The sequence below is a fragment of the Uloborus diversus genome, chromosome 10 (genome assembly GCF_026930045.1).
Source record: "Uloborus diversus isolate 005 chromosome 10, Udiv.v.3.1, whole genome shotgun sequence".
NCBI lineage: Eukaryota > Metazoa > Arthropoda > Arachnida > Araneae > Uloboridae > Uloborus > Uloborus diversus.
Window position 1 is genome coordinate 82493367 of NC_072740.1, and position 26628 is coordinate 82519994.

Here is a 26628-nt window from a genome sequence, read left to right on the forward strand (position 1 = left end):
AGCCATCCTTAACTGGGGATTTTGATGCCCAGTTTCCCACCAAACATGGAACTTGAGCAATGAAGATGCTAAATTTCATGATGAATTATAAATTTAGCCAAGTCAAAATTTAGGCTAAGAGATACTGAAGAGATTCATAACATTTTGCATAATTATAGAAGATAGATTTGAACAGAGGAAATTTGGGAAGCTACAGTTAAATGGTAGCTAATTGGCTCTGAACAGATCCATGAAAAGTAAGCTAAAAATATATTGCATCAAAACAATTGAATTGTTAGTTTTTGAACTAATGTCTTTCTTTTATGAATCTAAAAATTTTAATTGCTTTTGGAATTCATTAAAAATAAAATATTTTCAGCATTTTAATTTAGAACTTTAATACTTCTTCTTAATGCTTAAAAGAAAAAAACGATTTAAAAAGAGAAATAATGAAAAAATCAGTAATACAAAGGAATATCTTCTGACAAATTAACAAAGCAGTTGATAAGATTTTATTTGCCAAATTATGCATTTGGACACTCTTTGCAGCACATGTTTGAAGCATCTAGAATTTTTCTAATGCTCTATCAGCAACAATGATTTTCTACTCTTCTAACCTTACACATTTTAGTAGGAAACTATTACTGTTCATTAATATGATCAAATCTGCAAGCCTTGTGGGAATGTCCTTAGACAATGTATATATTTACTGGAACAAACAATTAAACTTCCAGCATGAAACAATATTTCCCCATTGAAAAGCTTCATAAATTAGATGAAGACTGCAAATTCCAAAATTAACAAAGTAAATCTTATATTTTCCTCAGTTAATTTACCGAGGGAAAGTCTCAGGATAACACTGGACGCATACATGTCATTCTTGAAAAAGTGTAACTTTTCTGTCACATGCCTTTTACAGTAAAAATTTTAAGAAACAATTTTTTTAACAATGATTTTTAATTTCATCAAAAATATATCTATTTAAACCTACCAACAATTTTTTAATAATAATTTTCATTTTAGTATATTTTTGGTTCACAACATGTGAATTCTCACCTCCGTGGCAGGTCACACACCTTGGGTGTGACATGTTGTTTATGTTGCTTAATAACTTGTTTAATTAAAGGTATATACTTATTTATTTATTATTCTTTTCACAAGTGTCCCAAATATTAATTGTTTAAGTGTATTTAATTTTTTAATATTGTGTTTTACTTCACTTTAGTAGGACAAATAGTCATGTCAAACAATAAATTCTTACCTTTGCTACCTAAACACAAATGCCATTCCTCATTACCACATGGCAGTAATGACATCAAATTTTATTTTCCATGATACAAGGGAGTCCCCTTGTTTATTTTCAGATACAGTTGAAGTTGTGATATTTTTGTCAAAAAACAAGAAGATAGATTTTGCTTTAAAAACTTAGTGTGGTTATTCTGACTTCTCACCTCCGTGAACTTGAATTTCAGGGATGTAAATTAATGTAAAAAAAGAAGTGAATATGTTTTCATGTGCTTAACATGTGCAGATTGTAGCAATGAAGAAAGAAAAATTTTCCCTGAAAAAATGTATCTATTATGCTTATATTAATGGAAAATTCCTCACCTCTGTGAATCTAACCTCTGTGACAGACCTTATCAATATCATTATTTCTGAGGTGAAAGTAAATGATGGAGGGGAAATACATCAATAATAGGCATTCAACCACAATTATAAATTGCCAGTATATCCTCAAATTTACAAAAAACTATTTTTTAACATATATTTGAAACTTCTAACTAAGCTGCATTTTAACCACTCAAGCGGCTGCGACGTAATATTACGTCAACGAATTTATATGTCATTAGCGGCAGCGACGTAATATTACGTTCGAAGCATTCGGCTTTCCTTCAGAACACCAGCAGTTTTTCCCCTCGCGGGAAGTGAAGGGTGAAGGAATTGACGAACAGTAGGGGCGTTAAAAGCATCTACCGCTCATTTGTCCACCCTCCGTGTCAATTTCTCCCAGTCAGGAATCACTTGAGCATGATTTTCAACTGTCATGTTTCTTTTGAAATACTTGTACAATGTGGATTTTTTTTTTTTAATGCTTGCAAGTTTGTGAATAAAAGTAAATAAACATTTTACAATTACTTATAATGGCAATTTTAATATTTGAATAAGTTTGATTATGTAGAAAAATCTCTGAAAGGTCTTATAAATTATGCAATCAAAATTGATTAAGCTTTAATGTAAAATTTGTCATCCCTAATTCTTCAGTTATTGCAGAACTGAGAACTAATATTATTTCTGTAATTTGAGTGTGCTTGGAAAAATCTTGCAGAAATGCTTTTATAGTAATTTTCATGGTAAATCTTTAACTCGTATAAAGAGTTCAATGGACCGAAAGTTTTATTCGTAGTAACGGAAATTTAGCTGCAATGGAGTTCAAGCAATATAATAGCATTTTTAAGGAAACAAAACCTTTATTTTGTTGCATTGGTTTTTGCTTATGAGGTATTACGTTTTTGAGCAATAAAAAGTTTGAAAGTTTGACGATATCAGATTTACAGTTATGTATATGATTAGAAATGATTTTATTATTTTAATGTTTTGAAGCTCAAATTTAAATAAAAAAATCATAGCCTATAATTTCTTCTAAATATTTATGCACTTTAAAACCGTGAAGAATATTCCGAAACGTTCCTACAAAATAATGCGCAGCTAATGTGCTTAAATTCTGGCAGTAACGTATCGAGAAAAAAAAAGCACAACAGTTTCCCGCTAAAAGACAGTAACCCTTTCCGAAATCAACATGGAATTTTTCTGAAGTATTCAGAAACCTTCTCAATAGAAGGCAATGACGTTTTAGGGAAGAAATCAGGTACTCTCTAAGAAAACTTATTTATGTAAGCTTGTTAGCTCCCTGATTTATCCCCTCAATCTGGATAAACCGTATAGCTGAACTTAAGGCTCAATAATCAAGCTCAATTAGAATTTAATAAAAACGCTGAGTATATTTTGATACTGGTAGCTAAAGATATTTTTTTCAAAACAGCAAGAAGTTTGCATTCCTGCAACTTGAAGCAATTCTGGAAACCTTTTCGCCGAACCACTTGATTTTCGCAGAAAACTGGTAGAAACCCGTTAAATTCTAAAATGTTGCTCGGAAATAACCTGTGACGTTCAGGAATTTTCTTACAATGAAGAAGCTATTTCCAATTTTCTCCTCTCTTCATAGGTGATTTAAATTATAGCATTTGCTCTGGGGCGTTGAAAAGTAAACTAGTGCGTAATAAAAAAAAAACAGAAAAAATTGGTGTTTTTGGACAAAAGAACCAAAATTTGAGTTGTTTCTTAACTTTTCATGGGAAGGGGGTGTAAAATCTTTTAAATGATGCTTCAATTGGTTTGATAAAGTATTGATGAAGTTATGGCGCTCCCACCGAAAAAAAAAAGAAGCGTTTAAGAAACAATATATATGATAATATAATAATAATAATAACAAACAATTTCAGCAAAAGAATTGGAGAAATTCAGGTTTCAAGTTATTCTAATTTCAAATTAATTAGACTTAAATAATGCAATGTGTTCAACAAATAAAACAAAACTATATTTTATATTATGATTATTAGTTCGTTTTTTGGCCAAAACTAATATTGTGTAGTTGAAGCTTGCAAACTTTTCTCCTAAATAATAAAATTTTAAAGACATGCTAATATTATGTACCTTTTATTCGCCACCTCGCCCCAATTGCGTAAACTGACTTAACGCCCGTATTGAGGTAGGAAAAAGTATTAAGTTGAGCTTTTTTTTTTGGGGGGGGGGGGGGGGGGCGGCTTTGGTTTCGCGTCAGCGACACACTCATGTTTGGAAGCGAAAATAATAATAATAATAATAATAATAATAATAATAATAATAAACTTTTCTTGTTACATAATAAAATTAGCAACTAAGTTTGAAGCTTGACCGTGTTAAAAATAAAAAATACAAATTACCATCTATAGCAAGTATTTTGAATCAAGTCTTGCCGGAAACAAGCAGAAAATTCATCGTCTCTTAGCTACTGATCGTATCTAGTATTCTCTGGATTTATACCTACTTTTTCGCGACTAAATTTTAGATTAGCAGAAAAGAAATCTGATTTGGTTGAAAGTCAACACTGGTTGGAACAATAAATTTTCTCTGCAGTAGATAATCTTTTGACTTCGAATCACCAATAGGCCAATCTTAACAGTACTGTAACCATGGGCATGACGCCTTGCGCTTATCCGTCAGTGAAAGCATGCATATATTGGAAGCTCGTTTGAAATACAGCATAACTCCAAACGTACGCGATTTTCAAGGGACAGAAAAAAGTTATCGTTAATTCAAGGATATCGTTAAACCGAGGAGCATGGATTTTTAATGCAGTCGAATCCGGACCAGTGAAATTCGTCGTTAAATTGGGGAAATCTCAAATCGAAGTTATACCGTACTTCAATACAGATAATAAAAAGATGCTTCAGTTGCATAAATGTGTACTAAAATGTGTTCAAATGGGATCCGGTGTACGGGATGTGAACTAAAATATGTTCCGAATTATGTTTTGTTACAAAGAAAATGCAACAATTGTGTTCTACTCAAGATATTTGCTTAGTTAAAACTTGGAAACTCATTTGAACAGAGATTGGAAGCACATTTGAGAATAGATTGGGGACAAATTTGAGAACAGATTTTGAGCACATCTTGGCGCACTTGTGAGATCATCCCTTTCTTTGTCACTACTGAGGGAAAGGGGATCCAGATGATAGAAAAGTATTTAATGCCACATTTAAATACTAATCGTAATGGAAGTACATTTGTATCAGAGATTGGCGGTGAGCTATAAGTAAATGTAAAAAAAAAGTCATAATTTTTTTAACTAGCTGCAAAACAAAAAACTATATGATAGAATATAATATAATGCAGTATAGCACCGTTGATGCGTTTTTCAAGCGACTGATATGGAATGATGCATAAATGATTTTTTTTTTCTCTGCAGACAATAATTTTCGAAACAGAGACTTATCCAAAAGTTGGATAAGTCTCTATTTCGGTCTCGCTATTTTTTCTTTTGCTACGGCGGCATTCATGTAAAATTATTTTAAATTTTCAAATTTATTTTTTAATGAAAATACTTTACATATCCGAAACAGGTCAATTTTTAGGTCAATAAAAGAGGGTGAAAAATAATAATAATAATGTTAAAAATACACAAATAAATCAAGTATAATCTATTAGCTTCAGATTATAGTTCAGAGCAAATCATATTTTTAGTTTATTAAATGATTCATTTTGGAGAACTCATTTAATGAACAAGTTCAGATAATTTTATGAAATTTTGTTAAAAGCGTTGAAGAAAATAAGCAAAGGAACGGAAGAAAGAAGTGAAAGTGTAAAAATCACTCTTGTACATGTTACACTCACAAAAGCAGTTTGTCTACTTTCTTTCTCTTGAGTACAGATAGATAACGTGACGTATGTTGCTTTTAGAATCCATTTCCAGTTTCATTGCATTCGTGAGGAAATTTCTCTGACCGTTCAACACGTTTCTTATTAGGAGTACAAGTTTCGCCAAGTTTCTTATCCAATTTTAAAACTAATAATTATAAAGTAAATTGTAAAACTATGCTGATTGCAAAAATACTGAAACACATCTATACAACTGCCAATTTAACGTGCACACTAAAGATATATTGACAGATTAATGCATCTTTAAAAAAAACTGAAATATTGTATCTATACCTATTAAATAAAATATAATTTTAAAACAATTTTCTTTATTGATGCCCATTAACCGCATTATCCACCTTTTCATGTATAAATAACATCACTATTGTTATAAGTTTTAAAACTAGAAATCATTGAAGAATGTTTAATGCAGTACATTTATATAGCTTCATTTTAAATCTCAGAAATTTTTTAAAAAACTAAACTTAATGTAATGTAACTTTCAATAGAATACATTGAAGCGCTTTTCAGAACTTAGCGCAGTGGTGGTGTCCAGCCTACGGCAAGGGCGGATTTCAGGGGATGGTCATGGGGGTATGACCCCCCCTAAACCATCGACACTATTATCCATTCATCATTACTTTACGTGATCATAATTTAATAATTGCATACGAGTTAGAAGGATGAATGTAGCATATCATGAAAATATATCAATACGCATTGTGTTCAGATGCTTCATGAATAAAGTTGTCATCTGTAATAATTTTTAGTCTATTAATTATTTGTTTAAGTAAATATTTGAAATAATTCTTCCTTTCATTGCTTCTGATATTAATTTGGAAAAAAAATGTGCAGTTCTAGATGCCATGTTTTTTGCCGATTCGATACATTTTATTGACACCCAAACAATGTCAGAAATTTTTCGTAACCAAAACTGAATATTTTTCAGCATGACCCCCCACCCCAAAATGCTTGTCTGCATCCTCCCTTGATCTACGGCCCGTGAAGCATATGTGCTCTGTAAAAAGAAATGTGTAAGGTTACCAGAATTAATAGGTGTAACGTTACAAGAATTATGTTTTTGGTTTGGAAGGTTGTCGTAACATAAAAGCATAATCATAAGCAGACTATTCATTATTTATGAGAGTGTAAATATATATTATTAATGTATCCCTGGGCTTTTATAATGATCTTAAATGAGGAATATAAAAAATGTGAAATTCATTTCTAAATTAATTGGTTAAGAACCAACCAATTTTAAGAGAAAAAATTTTTTTTTTTTTTTTTGCTGTTGTGAGATTAGTATAGAAATAATTCTGTAAAGGAGACAGCTTTTTTCTTTAGCATTTTTTCTATAGCTTTCTTGGGGAAGGGTGGGATGTAGGATCTTTCGAGAAAACATGAAAAGCACCTTGTTGCACTCGATGCTGAAATCGATAAGGAATTCAGTTTCTACTTATTCTAGTTTGAAAGAAAGGCATGAGTAGAAAGAGCAAGCACATTCACAATACACAATAGCTCTTATCTATGGGGGTCGTTCCTGGGGGATCTTTAACCTCACGTGTGTTTAGCAGGAGACCTTGTCTCAATGGTCTAAGGTCATTTCTAACTAGTTTGTACTTTCAAATACATATGACACAGAGACCTAAATTTAATGAACAAAGTGATAGAAAACTATTGTGATTGACCGATAATTGTGAATGGTTTTTGATGTTTTCAAGGCAAATCATTAATTTAAAAAAAAGTGTTTAAAAGTATCACATTTTAAAACTTACATCCAAACTTTTACATCAATCAGAATGTATCACACAACTTTTTAACGAATTCCTTACAAAAATAAAATTGTATGAAGCATTCACAATTCCCCAGAACGGATTTGTAAATCACGTAATTTTTTGGGTAATATAGATAGTAGAGTGATAATAATAAAATCCCCGATAAATTAGCGAATTTCGTTCTGATAGTCTTCTGCCTTATCTCTGTTCAGGTAGTGATTTCGAATCTCCTCCCCTCCCCCCACTAACCCCCTAACTGACGAACCTACCATTACCGTAATAATGTTAGATCTAAGTAGTTATTTGTTTTTATTTCATTACTCCAAAAAAATCTAGTTCTTCTGTAATCTTGCCATACATTCAGTGCGTCTTACTATTCCGTCATTCGTGTTTAGTGACGAAAGGTCATTAGTCCGGGACTTATGCCCTTACTAACGAAACTACGATACACTAACGAAAAATGTGACCCCTCAATACAGTCGACTCCCGCTACAAAGCGATCCGACTTACGCGAAATGGCTATAACGCGAGTTTTTCAGGAGCAACGAATTTTAGAGCTAAAGCTAATTTCTTGCTCTCAATACGAAAATATTTGGAAAGGAATCGTGATGCTAAGTTTCGGCTTTGTTATTGACAACTAAGCATTAATTCGTGAATGTATTTTCATCCTTTCTGCATCACTGACTGCGCAAGTTCCCACACACCGCATTATAAACATAGCTTTGTTAGTGTGTATAGATCACCACTCCTCATTTTTCATTTATTTTTTCTAAGTATGAAAGGTTATGAAATATTGTGGCATCCATGCACGCTGTTTCATCTAAAGTTTGAAGATGGAAACAAAACGTGAAAGTTTGCGACAATTTAAGAAAAGGTAAAGATTCTTGATAAGCTTAACAACTAGAAAGTGGGTCGAAAGTAGCACGACAATTAGGTATGGCGAATCTTTCATACGTATAATTAGAAGTCAGGAGAAGGCAATCCATATAAGTCCAAGGGGTTCCAGTACCATAGATGTAAATGTTATAAAAGTAAATGCGGAGCTACTGTATTTAAAAATATATTAGGATGACGATCAGACTTCGCAGGATAAATCATCTTCAATTTTTAAGATATAAATGTAACTTATTGTATCTACTGTACAGTACTATTACAGTGAAGTGCTTTATTATTACTACATACTGTACGTACCGTACTGTTTTATTTTTATATATTTCTCTCCCATTGACATAACATGCAGAGTTTTCCTTCAAACGATACTAAACTTTCATAATATCTGACAGCGTACAAGAGAAACATAATATAAAATGTGAAGCAAAAATATTGAAAATTCGATGAAATAGGAACGTTTAAAGCAATTATTTTTTCACTGTGCATGCGCGAAAGATAACAATTTATAACCTTTATAATTCAAATTCCAGATAGATCTTACAACTCATAAAAAAAATTCCACTTCGATATCATTAAAATTTAAAAAGTTATCAGTGTTCAAATGAGCCGAATTTCAATAATTCTTGGCTAGGCAACGAATGATAAGGGGTCGTTCTCAAACTGGCAAAACTTTCCTCTTATCGTGCAAAATGATTCATGATAAAAACGGATTATTTGTGAACGATCCCTCATGCTTCGTCGCCTATCCAAGAATTCGGCTTATTAGATCGCTGACAACTTTTCAAATTTTAAAGATATCGAGTGGAATTTTTCAATAGTTGAAGGATCTATTTGGAATTTGGATTATGAAAGTTATAATTTTCTTATAGTTCGCGCATGCACAGTGAAAAAATAATTGCTTTAAACGTTCATATTTCATCAAATTTTCAATACTTTTACTTCAAATTTTATTACTATATTTCTCAAGTATGCTGTGAAATATTCTGAAAGTTTAGTAACCTTTGACGGAAAACTGCGTGTTATGAGCCGAAAACCGTCAAAAACAATTTGTATTTTTCAAAGAAATGCTTATATCTCCGTAGTTTTAAGTGATATTTTCACCAAAATATAAAAATAAATTCTACATAGTTCTTTAACTTATTTCTGAAAGTTGTAGCGTATTCTAAGCTATTTACAGTAAAAGAAGATCAAAAACCTTTTTTTGTTTCCTCATATTGTTGCTAGTCCCCTAACTGAATAGACTTAATTTTTATTGGAAAATGATAACTGGAGTATACTTTTTATTTGAAAAAAATTACACAGAATTAGCTTCTTATTTCTGGAGAAATCCGTAAAACTGAATTTTTCAAAGTTTCCTAATACCAAATTACTAATTTTGGTCATATAGTGTATGCGCGTGTCGAAGTGTTGATGTGTAATATTATACACACATTGTGTTGAAAAGCATAGTAACACGATGTTGTTTCAGAAGAACGAAGCCAAGCGTTTAAGTATCTGTTTTCAATGCTTTTCGAATTCCTTCTCTGTACACCTTTCTACAACTGACCGTCGAACACGCCCAGGAATGGGGAGCATTGGAAGTCACTCGTGCGAACTAAAAGGCAGGCGTGGTCAAAGATAATCTTGACACTTTCCAGGGGGAGAAGCAGAGTTCCAATATGTGCTGCAGTGAAACTAACGTGCGAAAACCTGCTGCAATATGGCTACAATTTTTCCTTGAATTAGAGCCGCCAAAGTGGTTAAGAGAGTTTAATATTATATTCCTACTAATCATTAAAATAGCTGATTGTTTGCACATTTAACAAATTTACTACTTTGACATTAAATTGGTCTCAGTTTTTAAACATTAAAAGTTTTTTTTTCTTTTTTTTAAATTTCCCTGAACAAGGCATTTTTTTTTTATTTTTGAGTAAAATAATTGGAACTTAGCTGGGCCATTGTTATGCTTCTAGTAGGTAACACTTTCATGTAAGAATGAAAAAAAACAAAAAAAACAAAAGGTTTCGAATTTGAAAATATTTGCGTTCAAAAGTTGCATTTTCTGGAGAATGACCCATATATTTATTTTCCAAAACTTTCTGCATATTTGATTCTGCCGAGCCTCAACAATTGTTTTTGTCCAATTTTGCAGCAGTTGAATGTTTAAGGAAAACTGAATTGATATATCGTACTTTCTTTCACCTGAATTATCAGACCAATACCTAACTAGCACAGTTGAACTCGCTTATAATAAGAACAAAGTGACCCAAATATTCACTCTTTATAACTGGGTGTATGTAATCGTAAAAAATCAAACATACTTTGTTTTCAATTTCTCTACAGTGGAAAGAAATTAATTAACTTGCTATGAACTGTTTTATTGTGTTATTGCTCTTCGGAAAGGATACTGATGACTTGAACCAGTATTTTTGCATTCTCCGCTTTAAAAGAATTGGAAGCTTTTCTGGAGACTCAAAAGTCATTGAGTATATTGGGAGTTGTTCAGTTAGTAATAATTTATATTATTATTGCTTTAATTATTAAAATATTTTAAGCTTAACAGCTACGGTATGCTCTGTAGTCGACATCAAAGAAGACAACAAAAACATAATTTTCCAATGATTCTCTGCAAATTTCTAACTTTTCAAATTGGCATACATAAGGAAATGTTACAAGAATGGAAACTTAGCATGGAAAAATGGATGCAATTCAAAGGTTACAAAATAAACTTTTTTAATACTCTTCAAACCAACAACTTTCGCTATTTGCTATCTGGCAACATGATAGTAGCAAAAGAACATATTAACCAACAAACAGTACATGTTTATGCTGTGAAACATTTGTAATGTTGAATAGCATTTCTTAAGGCAGGATTTCCTGATTTTCAAGATTTTGGACCAACAAATGATTTTTTTTAAAAGTTTTTTTCATCAGAATAAAACTTTCTTGGAGTTCTAGGTTCTCACTGACTGAGAAGAACCTTGCAGCTATGAATTAATTCCTCTAAAAAGAATACTTAACTAAAATGTTTAGATGAAACAATATATAAAACTGAAAATTTACCAAGTTCAAGATCTGATGGTTGTAATGTAGATGGATTCTTCACATGCTTTTTTGGTATGATCAGATAATGATGAGCAGCAGCTGGTTTCTTATCTTTAAAGGCTATAAAACCCTCATTCTAAATAACAGAAGAATAAAATATTATTAATTTCAGAAACAAAAAATAAAAGCCATAAGTTACAGAGCATTGCTTTATAGAAAGAGAAATAGAACTTTTAGGTATAATGACAAATGTACAAAAAATGAAGAGTTAACTATAAGGCAATGCTTTCATCTAAGCAAATAAAATTTAAAGTGAAAAAACCAAAGTTTATCCCTGAAATATTTTTTAAAAACCTCAGCCAAAAGCATGTGAAGATGAAATTCTTCACATGATTTTTTTGGTATGATCAGATAATGATGTGGAGCAGCTGGTTTATGATCTTTAAAGGCTATGAAATCTCCATTCTAAATAAGAAGAGGATAAAATACTTTTAATTTCAAAAACAGAAAAACAAAAACCATAAGCCACAGAGCATTGCTTTTTAGTAAGAGAAATCGAACAGTTTATCCCTGAAATAGTTAAGAATTAAAAAGTTTTCAAATGGAAAAAATTTACTACCCAAAATTTTAAGTTTTAAAAAACATTTCAAATATCTGAAAACTTTTCTACATGCTCACAGTTTAAAAAAATAAATAAAAATAAATAAATTAAAAAAAAATAAATAAAAACAAGTAAAATAGAGAAATAGAAAATGGATCAATGATGTGAAATCTGAAGAAAAGCTTTTGACTTTTAATACAGCCAACTAGTTTATTATTTCCCATTGTGCAGGTACATACCACTTGTCTTTCAGACCAGAGCTTCCTTAACTTCATACTGGGGCAAGAAATGAGGGTTGCCTCGAGGGACTCATGATTTCAAATGGTTTTACTGTTGAATTTAACAGGGTATAAAATTCGAAACAATATGGAAATTCGGTTGTTTAGAAAACATGGATTTATGGCTCATTTGTTTCTTAAAAACTTTTGAAAATTCGTCCAACGCAAATCCAAGGCATCACAGTATTTACCTCAATACCACACTTGGAGAAGATTCAACATAAACTGCAGTTTTATATAAGGAACAAAGAGACATACAAATCCTCATACATCCATTTTTATATGTATACAAATTGTATCGCTAAAATGCATACTGAACACATGCAACATTTTCAAACTTTTATAATCATTTAAATTATCAATACTGTACGCAGAAAATAAAACAAAAAAGCTTTCATAAAAATACAACTTAATATACTACTGATATGCTAAGCACAAAAGTTATATCTGCACTATTTTATCAGCATTGAGTTACCCCCAAGGTAGTATTTTCTTTTTCTAAGGACAATGTTTGATGACCATTTGTGAACAGGAAATACTTTTCAAAAAATTCTGAAAAAGTGACATCTGCATCAAGTTTATAGTGGGTAAAACTTGAAAAAGGAATTCGACATTTTGAGCTTAGCTCCGGATACCCATTTTATGCTTAGCATGGCAAAATAGTGAAGTATGCAAATGACTGAACAAAAATATGCAATCAAAGCATGTATTTTAATCCCTATCACTCTGATAACACAACTAAAAGTTTAAAAATTATTTATGCTCATACCTCATAGAAGAAAACTGCAGTTTTCTCACGTACTATTTTACAAAAAACACAAGTCTCCTCTTCACTAGATGTAGCCATTTTAATATTCTAAAAGTAAAAGGTTTTTATGTATTAAAATTGTAAACAAAGAATGCATAATTACCATTTTAACTCTGTAAAATTTATAGTTATTTACTGCAGAAGTATGGAACACCCTACAGAATGGTATTTTAAAACTTAACATTTTTAAAACAGATTTCAAGATTTAAATTTTACAGCCCTTGGTATCTTATCTGCATGGCAGATATCACTGAAATTTTGAAAATTAAGTGATAACGTAAAATTATATCTAGTATTATTTTTAAATTTCAAATAGCAAGAGATGAACTACAGATATCAAAAATAACACTGAAAATATGTAAAATATATATCAAAAAAAAAAAAAAAGACATGGCTTAGTTGATCATCATCTTAAGGGTGCTCTTCACTGAGAGTCTGAAAGCTTCGGATCCAATGCTAACCTACGGGGAAAGTTAAAGGTTATTTTACAATATTCCTTTGAAGTTTTCGGGTCAATTTTTTTTCTGAGTATTTTTCAAGCCTATGTCTGTGTATATTAGTTTTTACTTTTTTGATACGTCCATTCTTCGATTTTTTAAAATTCGAGAAAAAATGAATTTCTTCGAAAACGAGGTACTGTTGGACCTTTCGCTCTGTAAAAAAGCTGCAAATCGTGCTATCGAAATTTTAAGAACGCCCCAACACGCAAAATATTTCCAGCTCTCTTTTGAGACTAAGTTTGAAATGATGCGACCATTTCTAAAAAAATATCGGAGTTCCAACCATCTGAAATATTTTCGAAAAAGCTCAATTTCTCTACTAAGCCACGCCTTTCACTGGTCCCTCCTTTCTTGAGGGGAAAAACCGGGTGAGGTGTATAAGATTTACAATCATTAGCACAAACGACCGTTTCCATTTACTACTCCCCTCTTTTCCAGAGGCATTTTTCAATGAAGGAATGAATGAGTGCTTTTGAAAGTGAATCCACATGCTTGGAAACATCTTCACGATTTGATTTGTGTTTAGAAAGGATATAGTTTTTAAAGAGTGCTTCTGAGATAATTCTTGTGAATTCTTGTGCTAAATGACCTCCTGAATCCAAATATGACCACCTTTTCCCATTCACACGTCCCGCTTTTTTGGAAATGTCGCCCGCAATTTTTTTCAGTTTTTGAGTTTCATAGCAAATATTTTTATTTGGAGGGGAAGTTATCATTATATTATACATTAATACCTTTCTGAGGGGCTAGAGAGGTGCTACGTTTGTACGCAAGAACATATGAAGGAAATTGGTTAACTCATGGAGGGTATTACCACTTATTATATTTTTAAAATCATCAAAATCCATCCTTTTTTCTAGGGGTTTGTTTTACAATTTTTTCCCTTATTTTTTTGCAGGAAACCAGAGTATAGGACTCACACCTATAAACCCTATATCCGAAAAAAAAATTTCACGTTGTAAATTTAAAAAAAAAGGAAGTATCGCATTTTGCGTAAAGTTGCATTGCAGACCTTCAGTGAAGAACCTTTTCGTGTTATTCAAATTCATTCACGGATATAATTAAGATTAAAATTAGCTTAAGTATGCTTATAATATAGCATTAATGAATATTTCTATTTCTGGGGATGCACTACCCCCATTACTTTTCACAACATCAAGAAGGCATAAACAAAGGAGCTGGTGCATCCAAAGAAAGATAAATATGTATATTAATGCTACTTTATAAGCAAATTTAAGGATGCTTTTCATTGAGAGTCTGAAAGCCTACGGATCCAATGTTAACTTGCGGGGAAAGTTGGATGAAGATTTTACAAATTCCTTTGAAGTTTTCATGTAAATTTTTTTCCGAGTATTTTTCAAGCCTCTGTGTCGTGTACTTTTTCCTTTTTTGAAATATCCATTCTTTGATTGTTTAAAATTCGAGAAAAAATGAATTTCGTTGAAAGAGGTGGTAGGTACTGTTTGACATTTTGCTCCATAAAAAATCTGGCAAAATATTTCCAGCACTCTTTTGAGACTTTGTTCGAAATAATGCGACCATTTCTAAAAAAAAAAAAAAAAAAAAAGAGTCCAAAACCGTATTCTAGATACTTACTAGATATTTGAATTCTATTTTTGTCTATATTATATTATGTTACTACAAATGTAAACGCATAAAATGCTTTCCACAGCTCAACAAACATTTTTGAAAATAATTTCTCGAGCCAAACTCGTAAAAAATTCTTTACAAGGTATGTACACATTGATCATGTAATTCATAATACAGTGAAATCCAGTAACAATGAACTTCAAAATCGGGACTGAAAACTTATTTGGTTGAAACGGGTACTTCGTTATGCTGATATACGTTGTAACAGGATTTCACTGAATTTTTCTTTTGAAGACTTTCTAAGGAGAAAAATGATACATACCTGCATTTCTTTAAAGCATGAATGAGTATAAAAAAATTGTTTTAAAGCAGGGTTGGGTTCCCAGGGTCGTGTAGCGTTTCTTCTTCGGTCGAAACATTATTCCTACCACAGTATAGTTGGGGGTGGATCGAATCTAACATAGCAGTTTTGTAATGTAGGATCTAACGTAGCTTTCACAATGTTGCCAGGTTAGGTCCACACCTTGCGATACTTTACTGACATGTAGGCTACGTGATCACAGGTCCTTTACTTAGTCAAAAAAGGGTCGCAACGTGCAAAAGATTGGGAACGACTGGTTTAAATTTACAGATAATTAGAGAACTGATGGGGGAAGGGGGAGAACACTGACCATTTTGTTTTTAACTGGATGAATACACCATGTTCTAAGAATCTTTCGGTAGTCGTGTTACACTGAAATTTTCATAAGCTCAGACAAATAATTTGTCTGACGTCTAAAACATTTCCCCGAAACCTAAGGTTTTTCAATTTTAGCCGGTCTTTATCAATATATATTTGTGTGTATGCACTGTGCAGTCGCGCCTGTTCATAGTGAAGTCTAAGGAACCGAATAACAATTTCGTATATAGCCTCAATTTCGCTATAAAAAGGTAAACAACAAGAAGGGAACTGAACCATAAATACGATATATACGGCTTGAATATTAGTATGAAAAACCAAATTTCTAGTTGAATTTTAATTCAAAGTGTCAAAGGTCAAAGTTTTTTAATATCCTGGATAAAAAAACAAATACATAGCCACAAGTTTTCAATCAAGCAATGCATTTTCTACACTTATAATTTACATCTTTTACTTGTGCTTTTAAGACGTTGTTTTTGACTTTTATCTATTTCTTGCACAAAGCTCATGCTTTTTAAAGTGCATATTTTATTTACAATTTACACATTTAAAAATTGAAGATATTTTGGAACACCCGATTTAAAATGGTGTTAAAGCTTCATTGAAACATTATCATTATTTAATATTATTCATAAATGGGAGAAAAAAATTCAAAAAAAAAAATTAATACCAAACAGAAAAGAAAGAAACATTTAGCATCCAGCCCATAGCTTTCATTTGAATTTTGACGTCTTGAATTTAAATTATGTTTTTCACAATCACGAATTGTGGTAGAACCCTACTCGTTGGGTTTCTTATTTCTACAAATGGTTCCTATCCGAATTATATTTGTAAAAGTCATGATTTGAATACAAGACGTCTACATTCAAATGAATTCCAGGGGCTGGATGCTGGACGTTGTTGACTGAATGCTGTTTTTGTCTGAAAAGTATTGTGTAAAATCGAGAGGGTCGGGAATAAGTAAAGTCGATGGCGGGGACATGAACTTCACCTCCCAGGAGGAGGGACATGCTCGCGAAGACACGTGGAGCAGACGAGTTTGCATTAAAAGAATAGAAAATTAAAGTCGAAAGAACATCAACTACGGACAAGTGAAAACAATAACCAACTGTGGTCGCTCAAAAAAAGGATATATTTGGTCTTGGTCAAGCAATAAGGTATTCGAGGGCGAATGATTGGTATTAGTCTCACGCAACTTTGCGCACATCTCTCAACTTTTGTTGATTTTAAATGTTAACATTTATTGACATAGAAATTACACTATTTTAATGTAAAAACGTGCAAATTAAATTACACTTGTTTCGGGGTTATTAAGAACATCTTTATCAATAGAGATAGATACATGTGTTTCTGTCTTTTACATCATTCAAAAAGTTTTTATTGGGCCTGACAGATTTCTCTTCCACGTTCTGGAGTTATTTGAGTTACCCTAATTTTGCTAACAGTTTAAAATTTCCCCGGGAACTCGAGAAGAGATTAAAAAAAAAAAAAAAAAGAAAAATTAGAAAAATTAGAGCAATAAATGTTAGTACACTCAACAATTTATAAATTATGCTTCATGAATACTTTTATACAAAAAGAGAAAAATTAAATTGAAATATTTTTAAAATTTAAAGGATAGTATACTAATGTGTGTGATTTGCAAATGTGGAATTATATTTTCAATTCTGATATTTTTTTCTGAATATAAATTACGTATGTAAGACATTGTTCACGTTCTTACAAGCAAACAATTGACGTAAATAGGGAATATTCCACGTAATTGTCACGATTGTTTGATTGATTGAAATAGTTTTCATCAATGAAAGCATGATTGAGTGCAGCTATCAAGTTTAGGACTTCGTTTGCACGAAGCTGTCAACATTGTGTGGTAATAAAGAGATTTCATTTAATTTCGAAATGCGAGCATGAATGAATTTTCTGAAAATTATGCTTTTAGCCGTTGCTTTTCTCACCATAGTATCCGCAGAAAGGAAAGCATTTCTGATTATGTTTATTGTTATTATTACTATTTTGAATCGCAGAAAGCAATGCATAACTAATGTAACCAAAAATTGAAAACCATTAGGAAAAAAAAAAGACCTGAGAAGAAAAAAAAATCTAAAGTTTTAAAAAGTTATTCTATTCCTCCTAACATTTTGCATTTGAATAAGTCGAAGTACATTGTTCCAAGTGTACTGCAAGTAAACTGCAGCTTGTATTTTTAATTTAAGTACATTATTGCAAGTAATTCCCTGTTGCTCGTGTAATTCCACCCACGAAATGTATTTTCAAATGTTCTCAAACATCATATAACTGCTGCTTCGAAAATACACTTCAATAAAAGACTTACCAACTACTTATTATTATAGCCTGTTGCATTTTTCGTCTAATGCATAAAATATTATTATTATTATTATTATTATTATTATTATTATTTTTGAAAAAGAATTTCAATTTTAAGAAGTATATTAATCATTTAGTCTTGTGTATGCTGCTCTAGTCACCATGCTGATTATCTATGTTTTTGCGGGATGATTTGTTTACTGATAGTAAACAAATGCAGCCCTGCGCATGATGAATCACCGGAAAAATATAAATAAATATCTAAAACAGTAATTGATTAATTAACAAAAATGTCAGTTCAGCGTTGCATATCCTCCATCGAATTGCAGAAGTATTCCTTTTTCGACCATATATATATATATATATATATATACATATATACTAAAAATAGCGGGATCCCCCCCCCCCCTCTTTGAAATGTAACCATATCCTAATATGAAAATGTTTTCTTATTACGACATTTCTGCCGTTCTCCCAATAATTAAAAATAAAATCAGCATCGTTCCACCTCTTGACTGTAAATATCCGATAACCGATATGTAATCTTCCCTCCTCACCCCTCACCCTTTTTTTCCGGGACTACACCACAGGTTTACACTAAGCTTATACCTCTTGTTTTATATATATATAAATATATATATATATATATATATAATCATATCCTAACGCAAAAAATTGCATTCTTTAATTAAACATCAGACAAGAAACTAATTAGCTTTATGAACGAAATAAGATTCGGACGTGGTAATTGAAAACATCGTTTAAAAAAAAAATAAGACAATCGTTTTTCCTGTTCAATTTATGATAAATTTTCTTTTCATTCATAAATTTTTCATGAATATAAAATCTGGGAACGCATATCCAAAAAAAAAAAACTTTGTTTCAAAAATTACGGCAGACCCTTTGGTACTGACTTTATTTTCTGTTCTGTTCAACCTTCGCGTCGGTACTGTTCAAGTGGGGTTTCGGCCGCCAGCTAATTTCCTTGATTGCTCTTCACGACGGGGCTCATTTAGGGGTTTCTTTCCCTCCAGAACAATGACAGCTGTGACAGGTCACGTGTTCCTGCCTTACATCGATTACCGTCCACTCCATTGGCCGTTGAAGTGTCAATCACTTGATTCAGGTTCACGCCCATCGTTCAAGGAAGAAAGTCATTTACACCCTAACTTCAAAGTTTTCCCTCACTGAAGAGCAGCCTTAAGTTGGGGGATCCAGTAGAAATTCCATAAATAAACAGATGGCATGGCAGGGCAAGATACAAGATGTCTCATATCTAATTCCTCTCGAGCGGCATACAGAAAACAACAAGGATGGATAAGAAGTAGACTGTGTAGGTGAAAAATCTGTGGGGGCACTCAAGCAATTTAAAGGGAGTGAGGCTGGGGCTGTGTCTGAAAGAGGTTAATATTAAAAAATACTTTCAGGAGAATGTGTTTTAAATTTTTTACAAGAAATACTCGGTAGAAGATGCCATCTTTTACTTTAAATAATTACCCTAGGGAAATTTCATGAGTACGCTTCTCTACAATTAAGAGTGAATGGAAGTAAAAACCAACATGAAAAATAAAAGTATGCTTCAATGGAGAATATATCAGTTAGTCATTTGTAATAGAAACAAAATAATTTCTGAGTCATGTTAAACTAAATGAAAATATAAGCATAAGCAATTAAATATACAAAGCCAAATAAACTGTCGAATTTTTACTGATGTTTTAAAACTACAAGAGAATAAAAGCTTTTAAGTCTAAAGCACTAACATGAACATCTTTGTGGAGTGGAGTAATGTTAGATATAATACCTTGAAGTCCCACTTATAAAAAACAGTATCAACTGATAATCAATCATGTGATTAAAATATTGGACAATTTTAATACTTAGCTTATCTTTGGTTCTTGTTTATGGATATGAATGATTGTATCATTCAAATTTTCTTGTGTCAGTGTTGCTCATAAAAGTTCGGTGAATGTCTGACAACAAAAACTAATGTTTTCCTATGCACATAGAATTGGAGAATGAAGTGCAAAACAGCTAAGGAGATGGTTATAAATTTTGCTGCCTCTGAAACCAATTCAATAACACATTTATTTGAGAAAAAAGAATACTAAAAAATAATTGTTTGAATGATAGAATGTTATGTTGCTCACAATTTCCAGTGTAAAATTAATCTTTCTGCCCCAAAACCCCTTTAGTAATGTAACAGCAATCTTTAGTTTGGAGAGAAGTTAATGGTTCAATTTCTTGCAGTAACTTAATAACACCTGTAGAAAATTTATCGGCTAAAGAAGGTTTATCACAAATGTCATAGAGCAAAAGGGTGACTAAGTACATCATTTTGGCTGCTAGTAAATATTTAAATATTGACACACAATTGGAGGATTTATGCATGAAACTAATTTGCTTCTCATTTGCAAGATAGTCTCTCCCCTCACCACAGCCTCATTTTGTATTATTTTATAATTACAAGGTTCAAAGAACAAGTATGTTCTCGGAAATATTAATGAAAATTGCTTTAATTTTCCGTTTTCAAGAGGTGATGACTGGTACCCCCAGACATGTATGCATTAGGTTTTCTTTTGCATCCTACTTTCAAACTGAATTTAACGCTTTTTATTCTATAGAGTTTTGACTGTGATTCCTCCAAAATATGTAGTTATTTAAATACCATATCTTAAGAAATTCGAGTTTATCCTATACAACGCATACAAATCTCATTTGTGCAAACATTAGCTTTGTGTCAGTGCTCACTCTTCCATTTTTATCTGGTGTACAAATAAGTTTTAAAGGATTTTTAAGAGATGGGGTCACTGTTATTAAATCAAAAGGACAATGTTGCAACTAATTTCATCGTTAGGCTTTCATTTTTAATTTGCGACATTTTGCTGAAGTGGAAGCAACATAGTTTTTGAGTGCTCTGAATATGTCAACTTTTGTGCCAACAAAACACAATTTGCGGGAAAGTTTACTTCTCGTCTTTCATTTGAAGAAAAGTGCGGCTGAAGGCAATCGAATGCTGCAAGAAGCGTACGGGGAACATGCTTCATTGGTTTCCACATGTCAGTTTTGGTATAGACGTTTTAAAAGTGGTGATTTTGATATCAATGACAAAGAGTACGATGGACAACCACAAAAGTTTGAAGACGCCGAATTAGAGGCTATATTGAACAAAGACTAGTTCCAAACGACTTTACGGAACTCAATTGATGCGTTTGAGTCGAGCATTGTGGGAAAAACGGCCACAATATAAGGAGAGACAAAACAAGGTAATTTTGCAACTTGATAATGCTCCACCATACGTTGCACGCCGGTCAAAACATACCTCGATACCCTGAAATGGGCAATCCTACTCCACCTCCTATATAGCCCAGACATTACCCCTTCCGACTACTATTTGTTTTGGTCGATGACACATGCTCTTAAGGATCAGCACTTCTGCTCTTTTGAAGAAGTCCAAAATCAGATCGATTCGTGGGCTGCATCAAAAGACCCATGCTTTTTTAGAGTACGTGTCCAAAAATTCGCAGAAAGATGGGAAAAGGTAGTGACCAACGATGGACAAGGCTTCGAAAACTGAACATGAAACCATTTTTTCACAATAAAGCATCAAACTTGAAAAACAAATCCTTTAAAACTTATTTGTACACCAAATAATAAATGTGACTTTATTACATATATATATATATATATATATATATATATATATATATATATATATATATATATATATATATATATATATATATATATATATATATATATATATATATACACACGAAAAAAATTCTTTTTTTAACAAAGGTATGAGTTAAAGATAATACAATATCTATAACTATGGATCTAGACATTATTTGGGACTCTTTTATCATGAGTGTAACTCCCTTCTCATGAGAGTTACCAATCACAAGTAACGCTCTTGAGGGGTAACACTCATGAGATTTATAGAAGAATTCTCCACTGGAATATCAGTGTTTTTGAAAGTTTGGTTGTGTTTTTTTTTCCCTAGAAAAAACATCTCTGCCTGATTGTAAATTTCTATATTTAAAAAAAAAGAAACGAAAATAAATGGGTAACACTCCTGAGAAATGATTTAAATACTCTTTACATTGAATTGTACATTCTAATATACAACATATAAAGAATAAGTATATCCAGCTTTAGAGTTGCGCATTCTAAGAAGAAGCAAATACTGTCGGACCTCTATACATCGAAGTAGCAAATTGCCGGAAAATAATTCGATATATAGAAATTTCGATGTATGGAAACGATCTTATTTTATCATAAAAATGTCCTAAAACATTAAAATTAAAGCTAATTTTCGTGTATGAAACCCCATTTCTAATTTATACGAGCATCGGATGAAATTAAAATTAACAATTAAAAAATTAACAGAAATTATTTTTGTGCTTTCATACATCTTCATTCTTCGGCAATTAAACTTGATCCGCAACATTAGGGGAGTTACGTTTTAACATGCAATCGGAGAAAAGTAAAAAATCATTCTACCTAACTTGAATTATTTTTACTGAAACTAAAAAGACTAGGAATGATAATCAACAGACAAAAGAGATAACTTGAAATTGATTTTACAGTGCTACTGGTTAAAACTAAGATTTGAAATAAACTTGAGGGAATTTAAAAACTCCAGAACGGAACAACGACCTATCTACACACCCGTCAACCCCATATTCCTTAGGAGTTTCGTAGTAACCTTTAGTGAACATTATTTTCTCCCGTAATCTTCAGTTTTCATGAGACAAGCAGTCAAAAGTTTTTAAAAAAATCTACGAATGTTTCGAAATTTTTTTTCGATATATAGAGATTTTTTCGATATATAGAAACAATTTTTCTATGTAATGAACATAGAAATTTGATGGGATTTTGATCTATAGAAAATTTCGATATGTGGAAGTTCGATATATGGAGGTTCGACTGTATTGCTTCCCTATTACTGTTGCTAACTACAATAACAAAATATTTTGCTCATAAAAAATATTAATTTCAATTGAGTAACACTAATGAGTTGCACATTAGGACACAAACTGATTTGAAATTTTAAAATGTATGATGACAGTTCAGTAAAATATATTTCAGCTGCATTTAACAAAAAAATGTATTACTTAACTCTTTAATGCACAAAAATGAAAAAGCTGCTTGAAAGCATACAAAAAAGGATGTAGGATATGTGAATTTTCTAGTCAGGACAAGGAAATTTCCATTACTTTTCACTTTTTACACCAGGGTCCCCCGTACCCACCACTATTTGTGGTTTAACCAAATGGACGGGACCCTGAAGAAAGCTCTGATTTTTTGAACCAGACCAGAAACCGAACAATCCCTGGTCCAGCATCTCCAGAGGTATCATTTCACCAATGGCAGATCCAGATGCTCCAGTTGGGAATGAGCGATTCAGTAATGCATTATAAGGGGGGGGGGACAAATTAAAATAAAATTTAGAAAAAGCTTAAAAAACAAAGCATGATGTTTTCAAATAATGAAAATTGTTCAAATAGTTTGAAAGAAAGTTGTAAGTATTTCGAGTACCACACACACGCACAAGAATAAAAAATTGAAAAAAAAAATAATTTCTACTAATAGGCTGGATTCATTATTCAAGTAAAACCCTTCAACTTTTGATTCATTTGAGGACTCTTGAACTATTTTCAGAGCCATTTAGGTCCTCAATTGTGCTTTTTTCCTTATAAAATAAATGTTGCAGTATCAAGTAGTGATGTGCCGAATCGTTAAAAAAGTAGATCCGCGGATTCGGATCCGGATCATTAGTGTCAAGATCCGCGGATACGGATCTCAAATTGTTTTTGCCCAATTCAAATGTGTAAAATTTATTACGGAAGGTATTCCCGTCACTATAATAACACTGTTTCTTCAAAAAATGTCATCTACGGCGAAAATATAATAAAGACTATGATTTACTCTTTGAAGAAAAACTCCGTTAAAATTGATGGAGAGTTGGAAGGAACGGGTCAGCGCAGCCTCAATGCTTAAATAGAATGTGAAAAATTATTTCCAGCTTGCTCGGTAGATGAAGGATACAGGAGCAAGAATGTAAAGCTGCTACTGGATAGGCTAGAAATAATTTTTCGCATTTTATTTCAGCATAAATGCACAGCCCTGACCCATTCCACCCAAATTATTCCGACCGACCGAATAAAGCTTGACCACGAACAGATGGCGGATGACCTTGAAGCAAAACATCATTTGTATACTTCATAGTAGGTAGAATCTGTCAGAAAGTACCGAATAATAAGAGGTGAGGTCTCGCTAATCCTATCTATTTCAAAAGAATACAAAAAACCCTTTTCATACGATACAAATGGTGTTTTTGCTTCAAGGTCATCCGCTTTCTTTTGTGTTCAAGCTATAACACAGTCGGGAACACCTTTAAAAAAAGTAAATAGAGGCTTTTGTCTCTTTTTTTTTTGAAGGATGCGGGGAGAAAAACCAAAATGAAGAAACAGAAACCCCAAATCAATAACAAAAACTAATATTAAACTAAAAATTAAAAAAAAAAAACATGTCTCAGAGGGCCGTTGGCTTCTGAAATGATACCTTATAATTTAAATAGGGAATAAAACCTAATTTAAATGGAATTTAAGAGTCTTTTATTCAAATATTTAAAAATTTTTAGAATAGAAAAGATGCGTCAAAAAAGTAACGGATACGGATCTTTATTTTTCCTCGGATATCCGCGGATACGGATATCCGGAACATCACTAGTATCAAGATATTAATTTAAAAATCTCTCTCTAACTATTGGACAACAAAATAAAGTGACCTCCCAAAATCCCAGATCTGATTCCCATTCGAAGAAGATTTCGTCTATTTGGTGTTTAATAAGAGAAAGGGAGGCTTGAAGGTCCCATTCCGTAAAATTTTAGAAATTAGGGGTATATTATCAAAAAAAAACAAACAATTGTTTGCTATCTTTGGTTTCTTGAATGGAAAAGATGAAATTTAAGAACTCTCCCACAGTTGTTTGTTTCAAAAACGCAATTTTAGACATCTTTAGTGATGCTAAAAACTTGGGGGGTTTTCCCCGGAAAACATTTCAGAATTTAAGTCCTAAAACGCAATTGTAGGCCACTTTTGATGACTTAGCAGAAGACATGGGGTCCAGAACTTTTCCGCTGAAACTTTTCGATGGAGGAGATCCAAAAACGCTGTTTTAAACAATCTTTAAATGATGTTGAAAGATGAGGAAAGAAGGATATGGGGGCTCCTCTTCAAAAATGTTTCGAAATTAAAGTCCAAGATTCAGTTCTTAGCATTAATTTGAATTTTAAAATCTAGAATTCAAATTTTGTTTTTCACAATTACAAATTGCATTAAGACCCTAATTGTTGGGTTTTTTGTTTTTACAAATGGCTTCTGAATTCAAATTACTACAAGCGGCTGGATGCTGTTTATATCTAAAGAGGATTTTGTAAAGGTCAGGTATAAAATACCCGGGGACATGGACGCTACTGCCCAGGAGGAGGTTCCACTCATGGTGGCCAGTGAACACTGGTGCTGGCGGAGGTACAGGACCAGAGAAGTTTGTATTTTAGACAAGAAAAATTACATAAAAGGAACACTGCAGTCAAGTGAGAACAATAAGCAATTTGTGATTGTTTCAAAAAAACACCCAACAATGATCTTTTCGATCATTAAGATATACCATGTATGGTACAACATAAGGAAGCTAGGAATCCTCATTACTAATTACATACCCTGTGTGGTAGAACATGAGGAATGTAGGATTCCTCATTACTCCATATTATTTTATAAATAGCAACTATCCCAAAGCATATATCCAAGACAAGCCACATACTCACCCGATGACACAGAGAAGTGCTTTTGAAAAAGAAAGCCAATTTCCTATGACAAAGTACAGGATTTTTCAGTTGCTTAAATGAACACAGTACCAACATTTCCTCTCTTGTATCTGTGAACCATGGTATCGAAATATTAACTTAACTAAGAAATGATTCAACAAATTTTTGGTCTGAGCAGAAATTTATAAGCATTAAAATAAATAATAAATGAGACTTTTGCGAGTTCACACGTGAGTCTTAAAAATATTGAAGTGCGAAACGAAGTGATAGCTGCCTTTCTTTTAGAGAAATTTAATTTGAGTATTCCAATTATAAATAATGGAAAGTTGAAAATGACATTGAAAACTCAGGAAAATATATTAATAGAATGTATTACGAAAACTTGGTCGACAAACATTTAACTACGATAAGTTTTCCAACTCAACAATAAAAAACATTATGCAACATTTCGTAGCATTGATTATGAAAGTATAAAATTCCGCTTCATCGATGGTGAGTAAATTAACCTACGGCTGGATAGTAAAGATAAGACGTTCATTAAAACACGTTTAAATTGTTCAAAATTCATCATATAAACCAAAAACACCATAATTTAATTTCAAAATTGAGATCTTACTTTTCACTTGCTACAATCAGCACACAGCGGCCTGAGATCTGAGCAGACCATAACAAAGAACGTTGCCAGAAATATAAAATTTTTATAAGTTACGTAATAAATTTTCATCGATCTGTGATGAAGAAAAGGAGGAAAAAAACACAACTATAAACACTTTGTAAGTTAATAAATTTTACTCCACGTTTCTTGAATGAAAATAGGAAACAAAGGAAAATTGATCTATCATATTAAACAATAAATAATAGTCATTGCTTTTCAATGAAAGGAAAAGTGTGA

General features: G+C 32.0%; 1 protein-coding gene across 1 annotated transcript in view; it reads right to left on the bottom strand.

The window, feature by feature from the left end:
• Positions 1-26389, bottom strand: part of LOC129230979 (adenosine 5'-monophosphoramidase HINT3-like) — a 40813-nt gene extending 14424 nt beyond the window's left edge. Inside the window, exons 1-3 of the mRNA XM_054865219.1 lie at positions 26353-26389; positions 12772-12858; positions 11142-11259 (exon numbers count right to left, since the gene is read on the bottom strand). Of these exons, the coding sequence (XP_054721194.1) occupies positions 11142-11259; positions 12772-12849 (196 nt within the window). The 5' untranslated portion in view covers positions 12850-12858; positions 26353-26389. The remainder of the gene's footprint in view (positions 1-11141; positions 11260-12771; positions 12859-26352) is intronic.
• Positions 26390-26628: the final 239 nt, after the last annotated feature.